At 40.4% G+C, this 22,728-nt stretch overlaps 1 protein-coding gene across 8 annotated transcripts in view; it reads right to left on the bottom strand.

Moving 5' to 3' along the window:
- Positions 1-13,871: 13,871 nt before the first annotated feature.
- The window catches only part of ASB4 (ankyrin repeat and SOCS box containing 4), a 122,409-nt gene continuing 113,552 nt past the window's right edge, over positions 13,872-22,728 (bottom strand). For 4 of the 8 annotated variants that reach the window (XM_057549755.1, XM_057549756.1, XM_057549753.1 and 1 more), the window contains 2 exons: positions 22,278-22,381; positions 16,423-17,540 (listed from right to left, as the gene is read on the bottom strand). In XM_057549755.1, coding sequence (XP_057405738.1) covers positions 16,610-17,540; positions 22,278-22,381 — 1,035 coding nt within the window. In that variant the 3' untranslated portion in view covers positions 16,423-16,609. Of the gene's footprint in view, positions 14,335-14,899; positions 15,523-16,422; positions 17,541-20,106; positions 22,382-22,728 lie in introns of those variants that run through there. The other 4 variants (XM_007195735.2, XM_057549757.1, XR_452298.3 and 1 more) reach the window with 3 other exon arrangements.

The raw sequence follows: 22,728 nt of genomic DNA, 5'->3' as shown, positions 1-22,728 counted from the left end.
TGATGGTATTTGGAGATGGAGCCTTTGAGAGGTAATTAGAGTTAGATGAGGTCATGAGGGTAGAGTCTTCATGATGGGCCTTATAAAGAGAGGAAAGACTTCTCTGGCAAAGCTTTAAAAAAATATTATGAGTGTGGCAATGGTCGTTCCCTCAGAATAGTATCCCCTTTAGCTGGTTTAAGCAAAAGAGGTTTTTGTTTTTGTTTTGTTTTAATAGAACAGTAAAAGGCTTACAGATTAATTGAGAAACAGTCTTGAGGTTGAGAAATTTCCAAAGCCACACCACACAATTGGGCCACCTGGGAGCAGGGCCACGACAGGAAGTCCGATTATGGCTGCTGACTACATACCCAGCCCCTGCTACAACTGCGTCTTATGCCTCTCGCCCCATTTCCTTCAGTCCTGAATTCAAGTTTTTCACGAGTGCATCTTTTTGGCACAACCTGAATCATAGCCAGAACTCTAGCTGCTTTGGAGTCTGAAAAGTGTTACTTTTAGCTTTCCAGCCTCTGCAGTTTAGGAAGGAGGTTGAAAAGATTATTGAATAGTTAAAACCATAGTATCAGCCATAATAAGCAAAACAAAATGGGCAAAAGTTTCAAACTCACTTAAATCAACTTATGAAATTCCAGCTTTTGGCCCTTCAGGGAATGTCACCCTAATGACACACTAAATTACCCATTTGCCTAGGACCCATTCCCTCTAAACAGGCTTGGTTTTTCACCATCCCTTTTCATCCCTGTACCAGACCTACCTCCTAAGTCTCCTCACATCCTCGTGGCCTCATCTGTTCCCTACCTGAGGCCTGCGTGCCCTGATTCCTGATTAAGAGCAGGCCAGCAATGGTTGACTGGCTCATCCCATTCCAGTGGTTATAAAACCTTGAAGACTCACCATTTAACACTGGTTATCTCAGCCTCCACTGCAAATTCTGGGAAGAAAAGGCCAGGCTCTGATATGGCCTCCATCACTTTTATCATGGCAGAAACCACAGCCGCTCCAGTAGCTGGTGGTCCAATCCCACCAGCTGTCTGGAGGGAAGATGGGGGAGTTAACGCTGGCAAACCAGAGGTGAGAAACAGGATACGGAAAGAAGTCCGTAGATAGCCTGTTCACCCTTCTTTCCATGGAGGCCTGTTCTGAGATGCTGGGAACTCATGAGGTCTCTCTGGAGGTGTTCTGCATAACTGAGCAACCATTTCAATGTCCTATAACTAGATCTCCCTAACATGATTTTTAAAATTTATTTCTAGCCTCCCTTTTTGCCTCATTCTTGCTCCCCCAGGACTGCACTCCACAAGAAAGCATGTGCTCATGAGATTAACCTCAGACTCTTTTCTCAGGAACCCAGGCTAAGATAACACCTTTGCATACAGCAGTCTCTCAGTAGAGAAAGACATTTTCTTTTTGCTAACCACATCCGACTTCTTAAAATCTGGCTCAAAATATTCCCCTCTAGAGAAACCCATATTTCACTAATCATTTCATTACTTCTTATCCAACCTCATTTACTCTTAATTTTTTCCTGAATGTTTCCTATGATTACATTAATTTGTGCATTTCTTCACTTCTTTTGTGCATACTGTCACCGGCAAAGCCCACTGGGGTCCCAGGAAAAAAATAAGACGGAATCTCGGTGGTAAGGTCTAACCTCCTCTTTCGCGCTTCGTCTAGTTTCACGTACAGAGGCCTCAAACTCGGCGCTTCATACCTGAGTTTCTCATGAGAAATGGCCAGCGGACACCTCAGCTCCTGGGTCATGCGCGGAAGCGCTGTGCAGCGAACTGCAATTCAAGATGGCGGCGGCAGGCCCCGTGCAGAGAAGCTGCGCCCCGCACTTGTGATCTCGAGCAGCGAGCACAGCTGCGCCCACCTCTGAGAACTCCGCCCCCTGCCCCGCTGACAAGATCCCTGTAAAGCAGACCCACCCGCCGTGGCCTGTCCCAGGGGGCATGTGTTCTAGAGACAAGCTTGCACCTCTTCTTTCTTTGATCAAAGAGTAAAAAGCTTTTCTTTGCTCCTGATCCAAATCGGGTCTCGTTCTGTTGGCCCCAATGACACAGAGCAGGAGGACGCCTGTTGGAGGCGGACTTGGGAGGGTCAATAACAATATTAGGTCTGATTTTCTCCTTTCCTCAAGCTGTTAAGAGCATGAACTGTCACTTTTTTAAGACACATTTTTCTCAGTAATGCTTAATACAAGGGCTCTGCCACAAAGTGTGCCCAGTGTAAACGTGGTTTGAGGTTTGACGTTTAGAGAGGAGGTGTCCGTCCACCCTCTGGTGCTTCCCTGCCTGCATCAGCATTTCTTCTAAGCCCACTTTGTCTTCCTGAGGCAGCCCCAGGCTTTCCAGGGCCAATCTGCTGCACCTCCCCCCGGGTCCGACCCTCCAGTAAGAATTATCTTCCTCCTGCATGCAGTTCTCTGTTCACTGCTCAGCCTTGAAAAACAACAGACTTGGTCTGGGTCCCGTTCTTGACTACTCGGCTGATAAACAATTTATGCCAAGTCATTAATGACTAAAGGGAGGACACCTGAGGTGAATTCATGTCTTTAAGGATATCCTGTAAACAGCTGCCTTAAATCGATGTGGACTTACTCTAAAAATGCAATTTAGACACTAAAGTAGCTTAATGAAGGAAAATTTTCTGAGCAAGATGATTTAAATTAGTGATTGCAGTGTTGAATTGCAATATTCTAGAACTCCAGTATATCATGCTATTGATTGTTAAGAACCACTCTTTTTGTTGGTGTGATACCATTATTTTAGTATTTAAAAAATCTGAAATCTGAATTATTTATGTCTTGAGAAGTACCTAAGAGAGTTAAACCCAGCATTGAAAGGGAGGCTTTACGATTTCTCAAGGTGTCTGGGCTAGTGAGTGAAAAAGATTGGAAGTCTTAACACAGATTTTCCCAGATCAAATTCTTTCTAGTTCTACTTCCTGAAAGAAGTATTTTTAAAAATTATTTTTAGCATTCCTGAGTATATAATGAAGGAGAGTCTCCCTAAAAGAGGATTATAAAGAACAAAGACTCAGTCCTACCCTCAAAATAGCTGCACTTCGAATGGGGTCAGGTTGATAGCAAAAACAATCAGTGTTCAGTGGTGGAAACTCCTTATCTGTTTGATTGATTTGTTTTGTTTGTTTGAACAAAGGCTGTTTCATAGCAGAAAGTAAGAACCAGGCATCTTGCAAATCGACTGCTGGGCCTTAGTAACAAAAACTACAGCTCACTGTCAATAAAAATATTGACGTCTTTAATAAAAAATAAAAATTTCTAAAATATTATATTAGCACATAAAGATAAGATTACTTGTAGGTAAAAGATGAGAGAAAGAAATTTGGATTTAGTTTATATTTAATCTCTTAACTATTCCTCCAGCTAGTATAAAATATGAAAAATCATTCCTAGTGGCTAGAAAAATTTGCCCCCAAACTAGGCTCACCATCAAAGATGTCACCATTGATACACATGGTTCTTAAGATCAGACCTGTAAAAAAAATCAAATAATTCGTTTTCAGGATTTATTTTTTTCACTTTTTGTAATGTTAGTTTATTTGTTATAAGTATTTTTTATTGCATTTCCCCTGCTATTAATTCAAATTAGAATGGTAATGTATGTTTAATATTTATATTTTTGAAATTTAAGTTTCATTTAATGTAATATGTTTATACATTTTATAGGTGACACCTGCCAAATATTTAGTTTTAATGATTTAAAAAAATTTTTCTGAATTCTGAACAGTTTTTAAATAAACAACAGGTATTAATACCAGGTTATCAATACATTATGAAAGAGACTTCCTTGGTGGTACAGTGGTTAAGACTGCCTGCCAATGCAGGGGCTGCGGGTTTGATCCCTGGTCAGGGAGCTAAGATCCCACATGCCTCGCAGCCAAAAAAAAAAAAAAAAAAAAAGGAAAAACACCAAAACATAAAACAGAAGCAATATTGTAACAAATTCAATAAAAACTTTAAAAATTGTCCACATCAAAAAAAATCTTAAAAAAGTACATTATGAAATAAATATGAAAATATCACTATGTCATTCTGCTCCAATAGTGTCATCATGATTTTCTGTGGCTCTTCTTAATAATGCCACTTAAATGCCAGTTCTAGTCGGCTGAATGTGCAAGTGAATGTTCAGTGTATTTTTTCTGATACTCCCCTCCCCAGTGCCTCTCTCTCCTCTGAACAGCTCATTATTTCTTCTTCCCAGGGGTGTCTTCTGACCCTGCAAACTCCGAAAGGGGAAAACAGCTATTTCTTGAGCATCAGCTCTGTGCCTAGCACTGTGTTCCATGCCTTCCATAATCATCTCATTTAATCATCACAATTATTCAGTGTGGTCCTTGTCAAAATCTCCATTTCATAGCTGAGGAAATGGACGCTAAGTGGTGTTGAATAGCACGTGAGCTGTCACATTTCTGAGAAGTTGTCTGGCTCCTCTGTGCTGAGCCCAGTGTCCTCTTCCTTCTGCTTCACTGCATCAGGACTCTCCGTCTCCTCTTTGTGTACTAAGTCTGCAGAAATTGCTTTATTGCACACCTACACAAGATACTTTGTTTTTAAAAACTTGAAGTATTTTTTCAATAATTAAATAGTATTTTATCTTCAACTAAGTTGGAGGTGGGAATAGATTACCTTTATGATCTTCTCATTCCCTGAGGGGGTCTACGAAATGACAAAGAAGGCAAATGCCTAAAATAGCAAAAGGAATGTGGTGAAACAACCCAGAAAACATCCTGAGAAGCCCTTCATGAGGAAAACAGAAACTTGAAGACATAATGAACATATTATGCTTTCTCCTAAAGCAAAAATACAAATTGAGCATCTTACTTGCTCTTCGGTATTGAAACATGTAGAGATTTTCTGAATATTTATTCTCTTTAGGTGATTAGGATTAATGATGTCTTCCATTTGTGAAGCACTGACTGTTTGCTAAGCACTTCAAATTTGTCAGCAGTTTATTGAACATTGCTAACTCAGCAGGGTTCAAACTTCATAGGGTTTTAGTTTTTCTTCAATCACTGCTTTAAAACATGCTCCGTTGAATCTCCCCTTCCCAAGACTTTATGGCGTCTCCAGCAGATGCCACTTTTCTGAACTTTTCAGGTTGTAAAAGATATACTCCAGTGCCATCCACTTCCAAGGAGAGGGGGCATCTCTTGATGATTTTCCCCCCTTCCCCACCCCACACATCTTCTGAGCTCTTTGCTGTGTTGAAGACAGGGAGACAGAATTCTCAAAGGGAGCAGAAATGTTTTTACTTACCAGTTGCCACCATGATCTCTGCCCTCTCCCAGGGCAACCATCCAAATCTGGACCTCTTGGGAGACACCTGATGATTCTCTGGAAGGCTCTTCTGCAGCCTCTTCACTGAGTTGCCAGCTCTCATGGGAAATTAGCTCCAGTGGACCTTTTCCAATCTCCCCCAGCTCCCATCCCTATATAATCCATTCTACAGGCTTTTGCTGCTGGGGTCTCTTCTTAGTCATACGTTACAGTGGGGTTCCAATAATTCAAGATTTCCATGGTATCCACTTGACTTAGAGAAGTCTCATGCATCTTTTTCCTGCCAGATAATGGAAATGTGCCCTATTCCCCTACTGCTCATTTTCTCTACCCTGAGTTTTTTCCCTAATTCTCTTTCCCATTGCTTACATAGGCACAAAGTGCAGTTTAGCAAATCCATTCATTGCATAAGTAGGTATCCAACTGAAAAATGAGATTCCAGGCTCAACTTCTTGCCATCACCCCTGTCCCCAATCTCTACAAATCATTCTCTTGGGGAACCCCATTGGTTTATTTTATAAGGAGCACCCTCCAAGGGTGGAAGGAAAAGACATGGAACTCTCTCTGAAGCTGAAGATTACAATTCAGTAGTTCCCTCAAGATTAGATTAGTGAGTAGAGAGTGATAACTGAGGCAGCAGAATCAATTTGCCTCTTAATAAATCTCAATCATCTCTTTGTCCTCTAATTATCATCTACTTTCCCCAAGTTTGGAGCCAAGTTGCCAGTTCTGAGACAATAAGAAAAGTCCCACCCAGTATCTTATCACAAATGCAATGTATATGAACTCCACACAATTCTGAATGATAGGTATTATTATGACCTAGAGTGAAGCTCAAAAAATAATCAGTGTTATGCTGTGAGGGGAAGAGAATTTCCATCATCTCATACCATGCTTGGCACTAGGGGTCAATAAATACTTATTGAATAAATAAATAATGTGACTGAATAGCCAAGGCCATGCTTAGGAAGTGGAGAAATGACATTCAAACTCAGTTCTTTTTGACTATCAACATCTCCCTAAATAAAGTGTCATCCTCACACCAACACTGATTATAACCACAGCCCAGTGTTATAACATCTCCTGTCTGACTCAGATGTATCTTTCAGAGAAATTATCTCATTTCTCTCCCCATATTGGAATCTAGCCCCAGAAGGGTTCCATCTACATACATGTGAAACCAATTAGCAGGTCCTAAGAACAGAATGAGCTTATCCTGCCTGAGCTTGGCTTTCTATATTTTGCAGTTGCATATGGTTGGTAAAATCACTCCATGGCAGAATCTTTAACTTTCACACAGATCATTCTCCCCTGAGCTTTTCTGTTTTCAGTTGCTTAATAAGCAATAAGGATCTGTGTGACATTTATCTCTCTTAATTACTGTAGGTTCTCAACTTCAGTGTCTTTATAAGGCTGGTGAGTTACTTATAGGGACTTTAAACTCAAAAAGTATTGGGTGGGTGAATGAGTGCATGGGTGGATGGATGGATGAATTGGGTGAATGCCTACATTTCAGGTAGTTGACACCATGTAAATGTATCTTGATTAATCAGCATTCCGTAAACCAAAAAGCAGCTGAATCTTAGAAACTTAGAGAACTATGCAAACAGCTCTCCAACAAGAAGCTATACCCTATACAAATATAGGAAATATATAAAAAACTCACTTTAAAATACTTACTTAAAAATTGACACTTGCCAATTATAGTGGAAAAAATATTTTAAAATATTTGGTTATAGAGCTGAGCCAAATGGAGACACTGAGGATTCGGGAAGAGTACCTCTGAGAGAAGATAAAGGTTTTCTTATCACTTTACCAACACTGGTTGAATTTCAAGTAACCTTTGTGTTCCTTGCCAAAGCTACAGCAGAGGGCTAGCTTGGGAGGGCAGCAACTCAAACCCTGCCTGTACCTGTATGAAATGGGACAGGTTGGTGGTTATTCTCCTCAGGCACTGCTTCTAAGGTCCAGGGCCCGAGGCTATGAGATGCAAAATGAATGAAAGTACAAGGAATGTATTTGCATTTGGCTTTGAATAGCATGATTACGGCGGCCCAAAGATATGTAGTGGTCTCTAACAATCATTTTAAAAACAGCAGAAACTAACACAACATTGTAAAGAAATTATACTCCAAAAAAGATGTTAAAAAAAATTTAAAAAACTAACCAAGGTGTTGAGAAGTGCAGGGAAACAGTTTGTAGGCTTGGTTTGGAAGGCTAGAGGATCAGGGCGGGGTGGTGGCCACCCAGCACCACACAGGGTCCCCTCCTGAGACAAGAGAGAAGCCTTGGTGTCTATTCTTGGCATTGATCTGACTCTCTCATAAGTTTCTGGCAACCTCCCAGAGAGAACAGCGTGTTCCCTGCTGAGTGTATACAGGGCTTCAAAAACATGTTTGTGTGTGCAGCCCAGTAGGCAGGGCCTGGCTTAGTCACTCTTTGCCAACTACTGCCTCTCTGGACTGTCAGGAGGAAGACTTGGGCTCAGACCTGCTGTGCAAGTCCTGGTGTTTCTGAGATGCCCAAATAATCGGTGCAGAGATCAATTTTTAGGGAACCTGAATGTACCTGTAGACCATGGTCCAATAAATATTCTTTTGCAAGAAGTAAATATAGACTGAGTTTCAGCTGACCTCCTATTATGGTCACAAAGGCCTCCTTTGGATACTTGCACCTGTTTTCCAGGGTTAGATCTTCCAGCTTGGCATGATTACTCACCCTGTGGGAGCTAAGATAATGCAGATTAGCTCCAGCCCTGGGTACTGCCAGCCTGAAGGGACTGACTCACTCCCTGCTCCTCACACGGCCTTTTCAGGAGAGTGAAATCTGAGCAGAAGAAGGGATTAGTCAGCCTGACCTAAGGGACTCCCGAGGGGGTGTTTGGGGTTTCCAGTAAACAGAAAAGGGGTTATCAGAATGACTTTGGGCTCCTGGGCCCTGTGGGCAGGCAACACAGGTCCACTTGTCTTGGACTCGAACAGCAAACAGCAGCCAAAATATTGTGGAATATCTTAGGGACAAACTATTGCAGATCAAAAGACATCGTCATTATAGACCTATTCTTGTAGGCAAGGTAGGTCTATAAAAAAATGGGGGCCACCATAGAACTTTCTGAAATCAACTGTTGGAATTTCTTCATCTTTGAATATAGCCAGCACTTTAACTACTCCTAACACATCATTCCTAGTACAGTCTTGCACTGTAGTTTACTGAACGCCCAGTCTTACCACACTCCCCTCTCCCCCTTCCCCTGCCCCCCCACCTCCACCAGGTACTCTCTCCTAAGTGTCATGACTCTATTGGACTTCTCCATCCCGCTGTTTCATTAGCCTCTCAAATTCAACTTGTCCAAAATTATTCTTGTCATAAGAAACAGTATAGTATAGTGGTTAGGAAGCAAAACAAATCACATAGGTATTGGTATGGGACCAGCTGAGCTCGAATCCTGCCTATACCTCTTAATTAGCTATGTGATCTTAGGTAATTGCATAACCTCTCTGTGCTGCAGTTTAGTTGTCTAAAACATAGCAGTACTTTCGTCACAGGGTTGTAGTGAGAATTAAATGAGTTAAAACATGTAAAATGATTAGCATCACTATCTTTGCCATATTAGATTTGCCATAAGTAATGGTTAAAAGAATCAATGAAGTAACACATTCAATGGTGAATCCAATATTTAAATGCTCAAGCTATTAATAACAAAAAAAAGTCAAAAAGTGAAATTACAGAATTTGAGAAGCCCAGAGTGGAGCAGCGATTTTGACAGTTAGTAACCAGGTAACCTTGGTTAAGTCACATAACTTTTCTGATCCCTAATTCCACACATATAAAATAGGGATGGTACTACTAGCAGCTGACAAATGCTGGCTGCTGAGCATGTGTCAGGCATTACTGAAGCACTTTAGAAGCATTATAAATAACCAGACAAAGATTTAATAATCATTTCAGAATAATCACTGATGATAGAGAATGTAACATTCTTCTCTTCATTCATTCAATAGTTATGTTAACTCCTACTAAATGCTAGGAGTTGAGATGCAAAAGGAACAAATTGCAAAATATTTGAACAGGCTGTCCACCAAAGAAGATAAACAAACAGCCAGTAAGCACGTGAGAAGCTGTTTAACATGATTAGCTCTCAGAGAAATGCAAATTAAAACTGCAAATACATATCACTGCACACCCATTGAAATAGCTAAAATTAAAAAGGCTGACACCACTAAACATTGATAAGAATATGCAGCAACTAGAACTCTCATATATTGCTGATGGGAGTGAAAAAATGTCCATCACTTTGGAAAACTGTGTGGCACTTTTTTATAAAGTTAAATATATGCCCACTGACTGACCTTTCGATTCCACTCCTAGATATTTACCCAAGGGAAATGGAAACATGTCCACAAAAAGACTTGAGCAAGAATGTTTATAGTAAGTTTGTCCATTGCCTTAGTCAAGGTTCCCCAGAGACACAGAACCACTAGGCTGTGTGTATATATACAGAGAGAGAAAGATTTATTTTAAGGAATTGGCTCATGTGATTATAGGGACTCTGGAGTCTGAAATCTGCAGGGCAGGCTGGAGACCCAGAGAAGAGTTAATGTTTCAGTCCTGAATCTGAAGGCAGTCTGGAAGTAGGATCCCTTCTTCCTCTGAGGACCTCAGTCTTTTTCTTGTAGGCCTTCGACTGACTGGAAGAGGCCCACACATATTATGGAGGGTAACCTGCCTCCATAATATGGAGTGAAATTAGTTTGCGTACACTCAAAATCTGATTTAAATGTTAATCACTTCTAAAAAACACCTTCACAGCACCATCTAGATTGGTGTTTGACCAAATATCTGGGTACCATAGTTTAACCAAGTTGATGCATATAATTAACCATCATCCATCATTACCCCAAACTGGAAATAACCCAAATGTCTGTCAACAGGAGAATGGATAAACATATTGTGGTATGTTCATACAATGGAATTATTACTAAGCAGTAAAGTACTTTTGTACTAATAAAGAGGTACAAACTACTGATACATGGAAAAACATGGATGAATCTCCAAAATATTACGTTGAGAGAAAGAAGCCAGACAACAAAGAGCGTATACTATATAATTCTATTTCTATGAAGTCCAAGAGCACGTAAATCTAAACTCTGGTGGTAGAAATAGCACAGTGTTGCTTTTGGGAGGTGAGGATTTACTGAAAAGAAGCAGAAAGGAACATTCTGGGGTAATACATGTGCTCTTTATCTTGATTAGAGTATTGATTACACAGGTAGATATGTTTATAAAAATTCATCCAATTATATATTTAAAGACTGTGCATTTTGCTATATGTAAATTTTACCTTAATCTTTTGAAAAACTGAAGAGATTACAGTTCTTTCCTTTAAGAAGGTTATAGCCTAGTTGGGGAGACAGTAGGCAGACTGATGATACCACATGGTATGATGAATGAGGCACTTAACCTAATTAGCTTACTAAGGTTTTCAAAAGAGTCAGTGGGGAGTGAGCACAAGTATTTCTTAAAGTGCCCCATGAGGGCTTCCCTGGTGGCGCAGTGGTTGAGAATCCGCCTGCCGATGCAGGGGACACGGGTTTGAGCCCTGGTGCGGGAAGATCCCACATGCCACGGAGCAACAACTACTGAGCCTGCGCTCTAGAGCCCGCGAGCCACAACTACTGAGCCTGCATGCTGCAACTACTGAAACTCATGCGCCTAGAGCCCGTGCTCCGCAACAAGAGAAGCCACCGCAATGAGAAGCCTGCGCACTGCAACGAAGAGTAGCCCCCACTCACTGCAACTAGAGAAAGCCTGCGTGCAGCAATGAACACAGCCAAAAATAAAAATAAATAAATTTTTTTAAAAAGTTAACCATGTGCCTGGCATTGTACTAAACATGCTCACTTTATTTACTTTCCCATCAACTCTATGATGAGGTAATTACTGCCCCTAGTTGCAAAGAGAGAAATTGTCTGAGACGGAGTGGGTGGCAGAGAGGAATTCTAATCCAGTGTGGATGACTTGGTTTGTTAGTCTGTGTGGCCAGCAATTCGGCTACATGATCTCCAGAAGCAACTCTTGTGCTTTTCCAAAAGAGAGTACCTTGAGACCTCACTGGCAGAGTTGTCTGATAGCGCAGCAATACGTGGGATGCTAGGAACCCACACTGGGTGATCAGGCCCCGTCTCTGGCATTGCCAGGGCAGACGGACCAGAATTGTGCAGGTCTCGTTTTAGAAATTTTCTCATTACCTCTCTGGTAGTTTTTGCTTCTAGCTTGACCCTGATCTCTAACCTGTAATCTATTGTTAAAAAGAAAACAAATTCTTCCATAATTGTGGCTTTCAGACTGGGCACAAAAAATCAAAGAATTAGAGCATGAGAAAGAAGTACAAATTGTCCGTTTCTGGATGACTTATGTGTCACTTTCATGCATCCAAAGCAAAGTTACAGAAGACACTGGTCTCATCAGTGGTTGACAGTCCCTAGGAATACACCAGCATGGCCTCTGCATGGCTCACACTGAGATCCTGGCCAAGCAGAGGCAAAAAATACACTCAAAAATGAGGAAGAGAGATAAGAAGGGAAGGGAGAAGAAGAGAGGAAGGGAGAAAGAGAGAAAGGGAAGTAGGACAGAAAGAAACGAAATCAAATGAATGGAATTACTAATGAAACTGTCCATTTCCTTGCTACACAGAGAGAAACTAACTGCAATTTTATTTTTCTTCCAGATTATGTAAACACAGGATAGAAACTGTGGTTCTAAGACCTCTTCCTGATTCCCAGATCTCTCTCCTATGAAGGGCAGAGCAGGTTTGTTTGAAACTGTAACCAGGAGATTAATGAAAGTTGCCACAGACCTTTTTGTCTTCCTTGAGCTTTCCGGTTTAGTTTTCTTCAGAGCTGCATTTTTTTTAATTTTACTTTTTTAAAATGAAGTATACAGTTGATTTATAATGTTGTGTTAGTTTCTGGTATAGAGGAAAGTGATTCAGTTATTCATATAAATACATTCTTTTTCAGATTCTTTTACATTATAGTTTATTGCAAGGTATTGAATATAGTTCCCTGTGCTATACAGTAGGAACTTGTTGTTTATATATTTTATATATAGTAGAGTGTATCTGCTAATTCCCAACTCCTAATTTATCCCTCCTTACCTTTCCACTTTGGTAACCATAAGTTCGTTTTCTATGTCTGTGAGTCTATTTCTGTTTTGTAAATATGTTCATTTGTAGCATTTTTTAAGATTCTACATATAAGTGATATCATGTATTTGTCTTTTTCTGTCTGATTTACTTCACTTAGTATGGTAATCTCTAGGTCCATCCATGTTGCTGCAAATGGCATTATTTCATTCTTTTTCATGGCTGAGTAGTATTCCATTGTGTGTGTGTGTGTGTGTGTGTGTGTGTGTGTGTGTGTGTGTGTGTGTATACCACATCTTCTTTATCCATTTGTCTGTTGACGGACACCTAGGTTGCTTCCATATCTTGGCTATTGTAAATAGTGCTGCTCTGAACATTGGTGTGCATGTATCTTTTCAAAATAGAGTTTTCTCTGGATATATGCCCAGGAGTGGGATTGCTGGATAGTATGGTAACTCTATTTTTAGTTTTTTAAGGAACCTCCACACTGTTCACCATAGTGGCTGCACCAATTTACATTCCCACCAACAGTGTAGGAGGGTTCCCTTTTCTCCACACCCTCTCCAGCATTTATTATTTGTAGTCTTTTTGATGATGGCCATTCTGACTGGTGTGAAGTGATACCTCATCATAGTTTTGATTTGCATTTCTCTAATAATTAGCGATGTTGAGCATCTTTTCATGTGTCTGCTGGCCCTCTGTATGTCTTCTTTGGAGAAATGTCTATTTAGGTCTTCTGTCCATTTTTTGATTGGGTTTTTTTTTTTTTTTTTGATATTGAGCTGTCTGTATATTTTGGAAACTAATCCCTTGTTGGTTGCATCATTTATAAATATTTTCTCCCAGTCTGTAGGTTGTCTTTTTGTTTTGTTTATGGTTTCCTTTGCTGTACAAAAGTTTATAAGTTTGATTAGGTCCCATTTGTTTATTTTTGCTTTTATTTCTTTCGTTTTGTGAGACTGACCTAAGAACACATTGCTACAATTTACGTCAGAGAATATTTTGCCTATGTTCTCTCCTAGGAGTTTTATGGTGTCATGTCTTGTATTTAAGTCTTCAAGTCATTTTGAATTTATTTTTAGAATTGAGAGCTGCTGGTAGTTCCACTGCTCTGATTCATGGCAGGGAGAAAATTCTCCTACACTGCCTCCTTCAGGCCAAACTGCCAAGAGCAGAGAACCATTAACGAAGTCAGCCTGGAACAGTTTGCCTCAGAGAGTTTGTACCACAGGAAAAAATCATTGCAGTTAAAATGCAATAAAAAGCCCGTGGTCCATGCCATGCATGTCTTAGAAACTCTATATGTCCTCAGATGTATTCCACACAATGTCTCCCACACAGCAGACGCGTGTACCATCTGAGCATTTATTAAGGTTCAAGTATACACAAGACACTTTAGATGCTTTACTTGCATCATTTCATTTAGTTCCCAAATCAGGTAGTTAATCACTACTATCCAAATAAAGAAATTGACACATGGGTTAAGAAACTGGCCCAAGTTCACACAGTTATTAAGTGGCACAATCAAGATTAAAACCCGACTACTGAATTCCAAAATTCAGATTTTTTTCCCCCTGTGTCACACTGTATTGCTAATGCACGGGAGCAAAGCTTTGCAGTTTCTTTGTATGTATCTTTATCGTAGAACCAGCCAAAGTTACTTAGAAACAACGCTGCTGCCTAAGCTTTTCTCTGATGGATCATCCTAAGAAGAGGCCTTTCATTGTCCCTCTGACTTCCGCAATACTGGGAGTTCTGGGGCTCCTGAAGGACTGTCATTATGTCAATGCTTCTGTAAACAATTTATCACTTGAACACTGCTGTGGCGAGAATTATAAACAGCGCTCGAACTCCAAATGTTGCCTCTGTCCCTTCATCTTCTTTTGCCCTGGAAGAAAGGTGTCCTTTTTTTTCTTTCATGCAATTAAAAAAATTCTTTAGCTTTTTGATATTAAAAAATGCAAGGCTATCATTCCTTTTTGCTCAAGTAAATTATTCCATCTGATTGGAGTGTTTTACATGGGAAGAAAAGGGATTATTAATCCTTTGTTTAGATTTTTTTCACATCTAAATCTTCAGAATTGTATATATATTTTTTTGGCATGGAAGGAGAGTTGAGGTTAATGGTAAAGGCAGTTATCTGCATTAAGCCTCATAAGATGCTCTGAAAATCATATCATATAAATGTTATGTAGTTGTATCATAATTATTATTACTATAAAAGTTATAGGGTTGCAAAAGAATAATTATGGTAATAATAATATTCCATTGGTTTCCCATGCTGCTTCCCCATGGTTCAAGATGTTTCATAATTTGATCCCACCCAGCCCTGCCAACCTTATTCTCTACTCTCTACAACAAATGTTCATCTTCTACTTGTGTCAAACTTGTCTAATCGGTGACGGTGAATGCTCATTGTATGTTAGAGCGTTAACCCTTCACTGAGGCTACGCACCTTAAACTCCACCCCTTCCGCTGTCCTACTTTTACTCAAATTATTACCCAACCCCACCCTTCTTCAGTTCACAGCTCAAGTCCACCTGCCTGATCACTGGTCCACAGTGACCCCTCTCTTCCCTCAACACTGACAGCGCTTACTATGACCACCAACTGAGCTCTCACTGACTTATCACAGTCTTATGTGTGTTTGTGCATTTGTCAAGATCCCTATAGGAAATAAACTGCGTACTCAATAGGGGTGATTGAAGAGAATTTCATCAAGGAATATTTATAGAAATGTAGATAGCAAGGAATGATGAAGCACCTGGGACAGAGTCAACAAGAGGAAGCCTTGACTACCCTAGGTCTGAAGGAAAAAAGTGGAGAACAGTAGCTTAGGAGAAGGGTTCATAACGGGAGCTGTGGCCTTGAGGAAGGAATTCAGCCACCATTGGAGAAGAGCCACCAATTCTCTTCTCACCAAGAGAAGGCTCAGCAGGGAAGGAGCCTGGAAGTGTCCCCATCTCTGTCTCCTCCTGCTCTTCCGTCTCCTGCTGGTCTTCCCACTGAACCCACCAAGAAGCCAGGGGAAAGGAGTTCGGCTGATGCAGCCCATGAAAGTCATCCTGCCAGGACCCTGAACAGGGGAGAGAGAGAGTTTGTGTTTTGAAAGGCAGCTATGTTTTTTTGTCTTTCTTCCTGAATTAAATTGATTACAATCTCCATTGGTTCCCACCTCTTCTCAATTAAACAGGTTCAGGTTCCCTGAAATCTGATATGGGGCAGTGAATAAATGTCTTCCCTTGTTGACTCTGGGCAATGTCTGGGCTCCTGGACCTTAGGAAGACCCCTGGTACCTAACTTCTACTTCAAAATCACCTTAAACGCCCCATGATGATAGTTCTGTTTTGTCAATTCTAATGTGCTTGATTAAGCACTAAGAATGAATCCACTGGTGTCTTTAATTTAAAAAGTACAAGGTGGCATCATTATTATATTTCCTTGGCTGGATTAGCATATATTTGCATAGTTGTTATACAATATCATTGAGGCATACCTCTATCTGAGAAAACCAATTACTAAAGAAGAAATTTCAGCACACCTAATCTACTTAGTGTCACTACAATTTAAAAAAAAGAAAGAAAAAGGAAAAAATAAGAAAAGAAAGAAAATAATCAACTGCCTCTTGAAGGATGTTTTTGCATATTTCATGCATTGATTCTCATCAGTGACAACTGTGACCAAACATAGGAAGAAGGCAATTTATCACTGAAATATAAAATTTGAAAATCATTTCTAATCAACCATTTTATGGCAGGCTGACAGAAAAATAGCTCAGTTAGATAGCATCTAATTTTAAAAACCCACTGTACACCTTTTATTTTTAAACATCTTTATTGAAGTATGATTGCTTTACAATGTTGTGTTAGTTTCTGCTGTATAACAAAATGAATCAGCTATACGTATACATATATCCCCATATCCCCTCCCTCTTGTGTCTCCCTCCCACCCTCCCTATCCCACCCCTCTAGGTGGTCACAAGGCACCGAGCTGATCTCCCTCTGCTATGCGGCTGCTTCCCACTAGCTATCTATTTTACATTTCGTAGTGTATATATGTCAGTGCTACTCTCTCACTTCATCCCAGCTTACCCTTCCTCCTCCCTGTGTCCTCAAGTCCATTCTCTACATCTGCGTCTTTATTCCTGTCTACCCCTAGGTTCATCAGAACCTTTTTTTTTTTTTTTTTAGATTCCATATATATGTTAGCATACGGTATTTGTTTTTCTCTTTCTGACTTACTTCACTCTGTATGACAGTCTCTAGGTCCATCCACCTCACTACAAATAACCCAGTTTCGTTTCTTTTTATGGCTGAGTAATATTCCATTGTGTATATGTGCCACATCTTCTTTATCCATTCATCTGTTGATGGACACTTAGGTTGCTTCCATGTCCTGGCTATTGTAAATATAGCTGCAATGAACATTGTGGAACATGACTCTTTTTGAATTATGGTTTTCTCAGGGTATATGCCCAGTATTGGGATTGCTGGGTCATATGGTAGTTCCATTTTTAGTTTTTTAAGGAACCTCCATACTGTTCTCCATGGTGGCTGTATCAATTTACATTCCCACCAACAGTGCAGGAGGGTTCCCTTCTCTCCACACCCTCTCCAGCATTTATTGTTTGTAGATTTTTTGATGATGCCCATTCTGACTGGTGTGAGGTGATACCTCACTGTACTTCTGATTTGCATTTCTCTAATGATTAGTGATGTTGAACATCCTTTCATGTGTTTGTTGGCAGTATGTATCTCTTCTTTGGAGAAATGTCTATTTAGCTCTTCTGCCCATTTTTGGGTTGGGTTGTTTGTGTTTTTGATATTGAGCTGCATGAGCTGCTTGTAAATTTTGGAGATTAATCCTTTGTCAGTTGCTTCATTTGCAAATATTTTCTCCCATTCTGAAGGTTGTCTTTTCGTCTTGTTTATGGTTTCCTTTGCTGTGCAAAAGCTTTTAAGCTTCATTAGGTCCCATTTGTTTATTTTTGTTTTTATTTCCATTTCTCTAGGAGGTGGGTCAAAAAGGATCTTGCTGTGATTTATGTCAAAGAGGCTTCTTCCTGTGTTTTCCACTGTATACCTTTTATTCTTACTACATAGTAAAAAACAAACAAACAAAAACTTTGAGCTACTGAAAGTGAATCTTGCAGTGAATTGGTACCAACACTCCCCTCTTCCTTCCACATTTTGCACAGAACCACACACATATTAGTACTGAATAAATTCTTGAAAGTGAAAGAATAATTAAATGAAATCCTCCAATCCTCCCTGTTCATTCATTTTGATATGCAGTAACCCTCACTGCTGGGAATCTCATTGCCAATCCATACTCCTCCTGCTACAAAGTTAACCTTCACCTACTCTTCCCTCCAAGAAGATGGAAACAGCTGATCAACCCTCTTTATCCACAGGATACATTTTCAAGTGACTACACAGCCTTCATTAAATAGTAAAAAGGAGTGATTGCATCCTTGATAAACCCATTTACAAAAGGGCAAAGTTTCACAAATTAATCAGTTTGCCTCTTTGCTAATCCTCCACATCAATGTTATTTCCGTCTCCATCCTCCACCTCAAAAAAGCCCAGGAAGGTCAGGGACCTGGTTTGCCTTGTTCCCCCTTTGATTCCCAGCAGCCAGCAAAGTGCCTGGCACATAGAAAAAGCTCAAAAAGTATTTCCCAAAGGGAACAGAAATCTACCACACATCACATTCAGCTGTAGCTTCACTCTAAGAAAATATTACTCACTGATAGAAAGCTCTCCCTAAATAATGATGATTATGACAATAACAAAGGCAATAATAATATTAAAACGCTTACTGGGAGGGGGCTTCCCTGGTGGCGCAGTGGTTGAGAATCTGCCTGCCGATGCAGGGGACATGGGTTCGAGCCCTGGTCTGGGAAGATCCCACATGCCGCGGAGCAACTAGGCCCGTGAGCCACAACTACTGAGCCTGCGCGTCTGGAGCCTGTGCTCCGCAACAAGAGGGGCCGCAACAGTGAAAGGCTCGCGCACCGCGATGAAGAGTGGCCCCCGCTTGCTACAACTAGAGAAAGCCCTCGCACAGAAACGGAGACCCAACACAGCCAAAAAAAAAAAAAAAAAAACATGCTTACTGAATGTCATGCTCTGTTCTGTGTGGCTTTAATGTACTAACAATTTAACCCTCTAATGGGGCTGCAGACACACTATTCCCATAGATAGCACCTTGGCATAGTGACTAATTTAAGCTGAAGCAGTTTAAGAAAACAGCAGAAGCAGGAAGATCACTCTGACCATCCCCGCCCCTTCTTCCCTGAAACAAATCATAAAACCCTCCTGTGGGAGGTGCCCTCCCTAAATCTGGAGGAAAGGAGCATCCTTATCTTCTAAGACAAAGGGACACCAAGAAGAATCCTAACGAATAGGTCCCAGTTTCCCCCAGTTTACTACACTGACCTCATACTCCTTAACCTATCATATTGCTACACAACTGTCCACTCATCATCAAAGCTAGCATAAACATACTCAAGTCTGTTTCTTCAGGGTCTTCATTTCCTTATGAAGGCTCCCATGTCATGTGAAACTTATATTAAGTAAATTTGTATGCTTTCCTCCTGTTAATGTCTTCGACCCAGCCAAGGACCCTAAAAGAGTCAAGTAAAACTTTTTCCTCCCCTGCACCTCAAAACAATCATATAAAAGTTTTATGAAGTAGGTACCATTATCATTCCCAAAATGAGGAAATTGAGGCATGGAGCAAGCATGTCATTTTCTCTAGATAATGGGTCAAATAAGGATGAGAGTCAGGATATAAACCCGGATAGACGGGCACCAGAGCCAAAATTCTTAACATCTAACGGTAAAGAATCTGTTTATACTCCAAAGGAAGTGACAATGAATTCCTTCCACATATTAGCTATGGTGTCTGTGTTTCAAAGAAAATAAGTGAGTAATTGGATTTTTCAAAAAAGTTTTGAAAGTGTGGCATTTAAAACTTCAAGAGTTCTTCATAAACAATCAGATGAGTAACAAAAATATAAGGCTCAGCTGTTTTTTCCAACATTGATAAGCCACTGCGAATGGTTTGTTACTTTTCTCATCCTTACAATCAGCTTTTTGCTGCTGTGTTTTTTATTAGAAGCGGCTGGGTTCAGGATGGAAGGACAAAGTCACAATGTAACACTAGGTGATTAAAAAATAGAACTCAAGTGTGTCTAGCTCCTGAGAAAGGAGAAAAGTGGATGGGTGGTCTTTCCCTCATATCAAAGATTCTTCTTCCCATGTAACCTACAGTCATTAAGTGACTATTTACAAAAAGTAACAATGGTATCATGAGGATATAATTTCCTCTGTTTCTCCTGCCCATCGTTGCTTGAATGGTGAGAATGAAAAGAAATTAGAAACCCAGGAGGACAGAGATGGTGACAGATGGAAGAGTATGATTCAGTACAATTTATTATTATTAAAACCTCTCTTGTTCCTATAGCAATAGCCTGTGTTTTATTTGTGTTTACCCTTTACTTTCTTTTCAAAGTATTATTTATTTACAGGCACATTTCCTCATTCTCTTTTTCTTTCCCAATGTTGAATAAAGCAACGAATCATGTAGAGTTCTTCAGTCTAACTGCTGAAAAGTCAGCTAGGAAAAAGTCTTACCGGCAAATAACTCACAAAGATGAAAGGAAAGAGAAGAGCTTTATTTAAGTCCTCTAAATGAAAGTTCAAAGATGAGGAGAAATAACTTTAAATCCACAAATAAACCATTCAAAGCAAGTAGTCCTGTAGCATATGCTAGATTAACACAGAATGTTTAAGCACAGCAGGCCAACTGAGAGACGTTACTTCCCCATGCAAGGAACATCCTCTTGCTTTGTCCTCAGCATCAACTTTATTGCCTAAGTCACAGCATCACAAATATTTCTGCCAGAATATTCCTGAAGCTGGAGGGCAGCACCTCTGCCTGGCATTCTAGAATGTGTTCTAACACAACTTGCTGCAAGCAAACTGTTTTTTGAAGGATCATATTTTCTATGAATAGTTCATACAAATATAGTATTCTATTCCATAATACAGATCTTATTTTAGTACAAAATATTTCTCCCAAAATATCTGAGTAGAACTGATACTTCAGAAAGATTATTGTATCCACTTATGATTTTTCCTACACGGCACCAGGAATATGCAAATCCCAGTATGCGAGGCAGAGTCTAGGTGTCAGGCTAGTGGAATATTTGACATCATGTCTACTCCAAACTCAAGCATCTAAGGTTAAACAAGATGGAGAACCACACACACACCACAAAACAACAACAACAACAACAAAACCCTGCTCATAACTGGCAAATAGATTTGTTTGTGCTTAATTACTTCTGCTGTAACCTCTAAAAGGCAATGCTAAGAGTCAATGAGCTTATCTAAAAGTGATTAGCAAGAACAAAAAGTGAAGCGAAGTTGGCCTCATAGACCATGAGGTCCAGAGGTTAATCATCTACGTTTCTCTTTCTGCAAACTGCTAACAAACCTGATTAACACACTAGTCTTTCCAAGTTTCTCAAACTTTTACCATTTTCAAAAAGTCTTTCCATGTGCTTTCCACAGCTGGCCATCGCCAGCAAAGTGCTCCTTATCTTCTAGCTAAAATGCTCTGAAATGTCAGTCTGTTACATAAAAAGACCAAAGTAATCAACCTAAGTCTTTCCCTTTGCACGTTTCCTTGCACACATTTTCCTAAACTTGTCACACACACATGGGAGCCACTGAGTGTGCAGTATTTTCCCCAGGGAGTCTGGGAAAGCACTATGCACGAAATCATTCTAAAATAAAAATAAGTACATGTGCCTGGAAACTTAAAGTGAATCCATTTACATTTACACTCATAGCAGCCGGAGATCTCTCTACTACACACAATCCCTTCTCTCTTTATCATCATGCTTCAAAGAAAACCACACTTCACGTCAGAAACATGACTTTGAAAGGCAAGCACTAAGAATGAATCTGCACCTCTACTCTTGCCCCTGACATTTGACACTGCAGTTCCCTGCTTATATGTCCGGATCCTCTGCTAAATGGTGAGATCCTGGAGGGCAGGAGTCCTCCCTTCGGACTCATCTTTGCATCTCCAGTCTTTGGTTCAATGAGAGTGTGTTAAAATGTCCATTTTGACTTTCAAGTGGACTGATCTTTGTTTTTCATTTCTAATTTGACTCAAAGATTTCTTTGTTTTGACTATGCTCGTGCTTTCTTCCCTAAAAGTAAGTTGAGGAGCTTAGTATATGGAAAGGAGTTTGCAGAACTAGCCATAGTAACTTCTGCTAAGTGGGCGTGGGTGGAGGACACCAAGATTAAGAGGCCCATCCTAAAGCCTAGCATTTTGCCAACTGAACGGTAACGTAAACGTATTATTGATAAGGGAGAGAATGAAATTGGTTGTAAGAAAACCTGGGTCCCATTTCAAATGAGATAACATATGAAAAATCTTACAAAATTATAGCAGGCACCAAGTAAGAGCACTATACATACTAATTATTATTGTTATGTCAGGACCTTCTGGATACGCTCTTGTTTTTGAGACTACCTCAACTTTACCTCTTGTTTATTTCCCCTCACCGTGATACTCTAGGATTAATGACATAGTGTTTGTGAAGTGTTTTTAAATCCCTGAAGTGTTATGATCAACCCAAGTACCATTTTATTTATGCAAACTGTGTCTACTCAGCGAGTCCACTTAAACATCTAGGATTGGGATCTTCTGTCTCATAAGGCTTAATAAATGATTCCCTCTGGCTCTAAAAGCAAGTACTTTTTCAGGGACAATGGGAGGGAAAGCGAAGGAATTACTCTGTGACACCTGCTGTGTAACGTTCTTCGAATGGCACATCTTGATAAATGCACGAGAGTCCTTGGAGAGTTACTGCACACAGTGAAGAGGGAGTGGTAAAAATCCCAGTATCTCTGAAAAGGAAGGCAAGACATGTTGGAGTCAGAAAAGCCTCAAAGTTTACATCAATAGAAATCAATAGCGGGGCTTCCCTGGTGGCGCAGTGGTTGAGAGTCTGCCTGCCAGTGCAGGGGACACGGGTTCGAGTCCTGGTCTGGGAAGATCCCACATGCCGCAGAGCAACTGGGTCCGTGAGCCACAGCTACTGAGCCTGCGCGTCTGGAGCCTGTGCTCCGCAACAGGAGAGGCCACGACAGTGAGAGGCCCGCGCACCGCGATGAAGGGTGGCCCCTGCTTGCCGCAACTAGAGAAAAGCCCTCGCACAGAAACGAAGACTCAACACAGCCAAAAATAAACATAA

Source organism: Balaenoptera acutorostrata, chromosome 7, assembly GCF_949987535.1.
Source record: "Balaenoptera acutorostrata chromosome 7, mBalAcu1.1, whole genome shotgun sequence".
NCBI lineage: Eukaryota > Metazoa > Chordata > Mammalia > Artiodactyla > Balaenopteridae > Balaenoptera > Balaenoptera acutorostrata.
The sequence above is the reverse complement of the archived record's forward strand: the minus strand, read 5'-3'. Positions and strand labels throughout refer to the sequence as shown.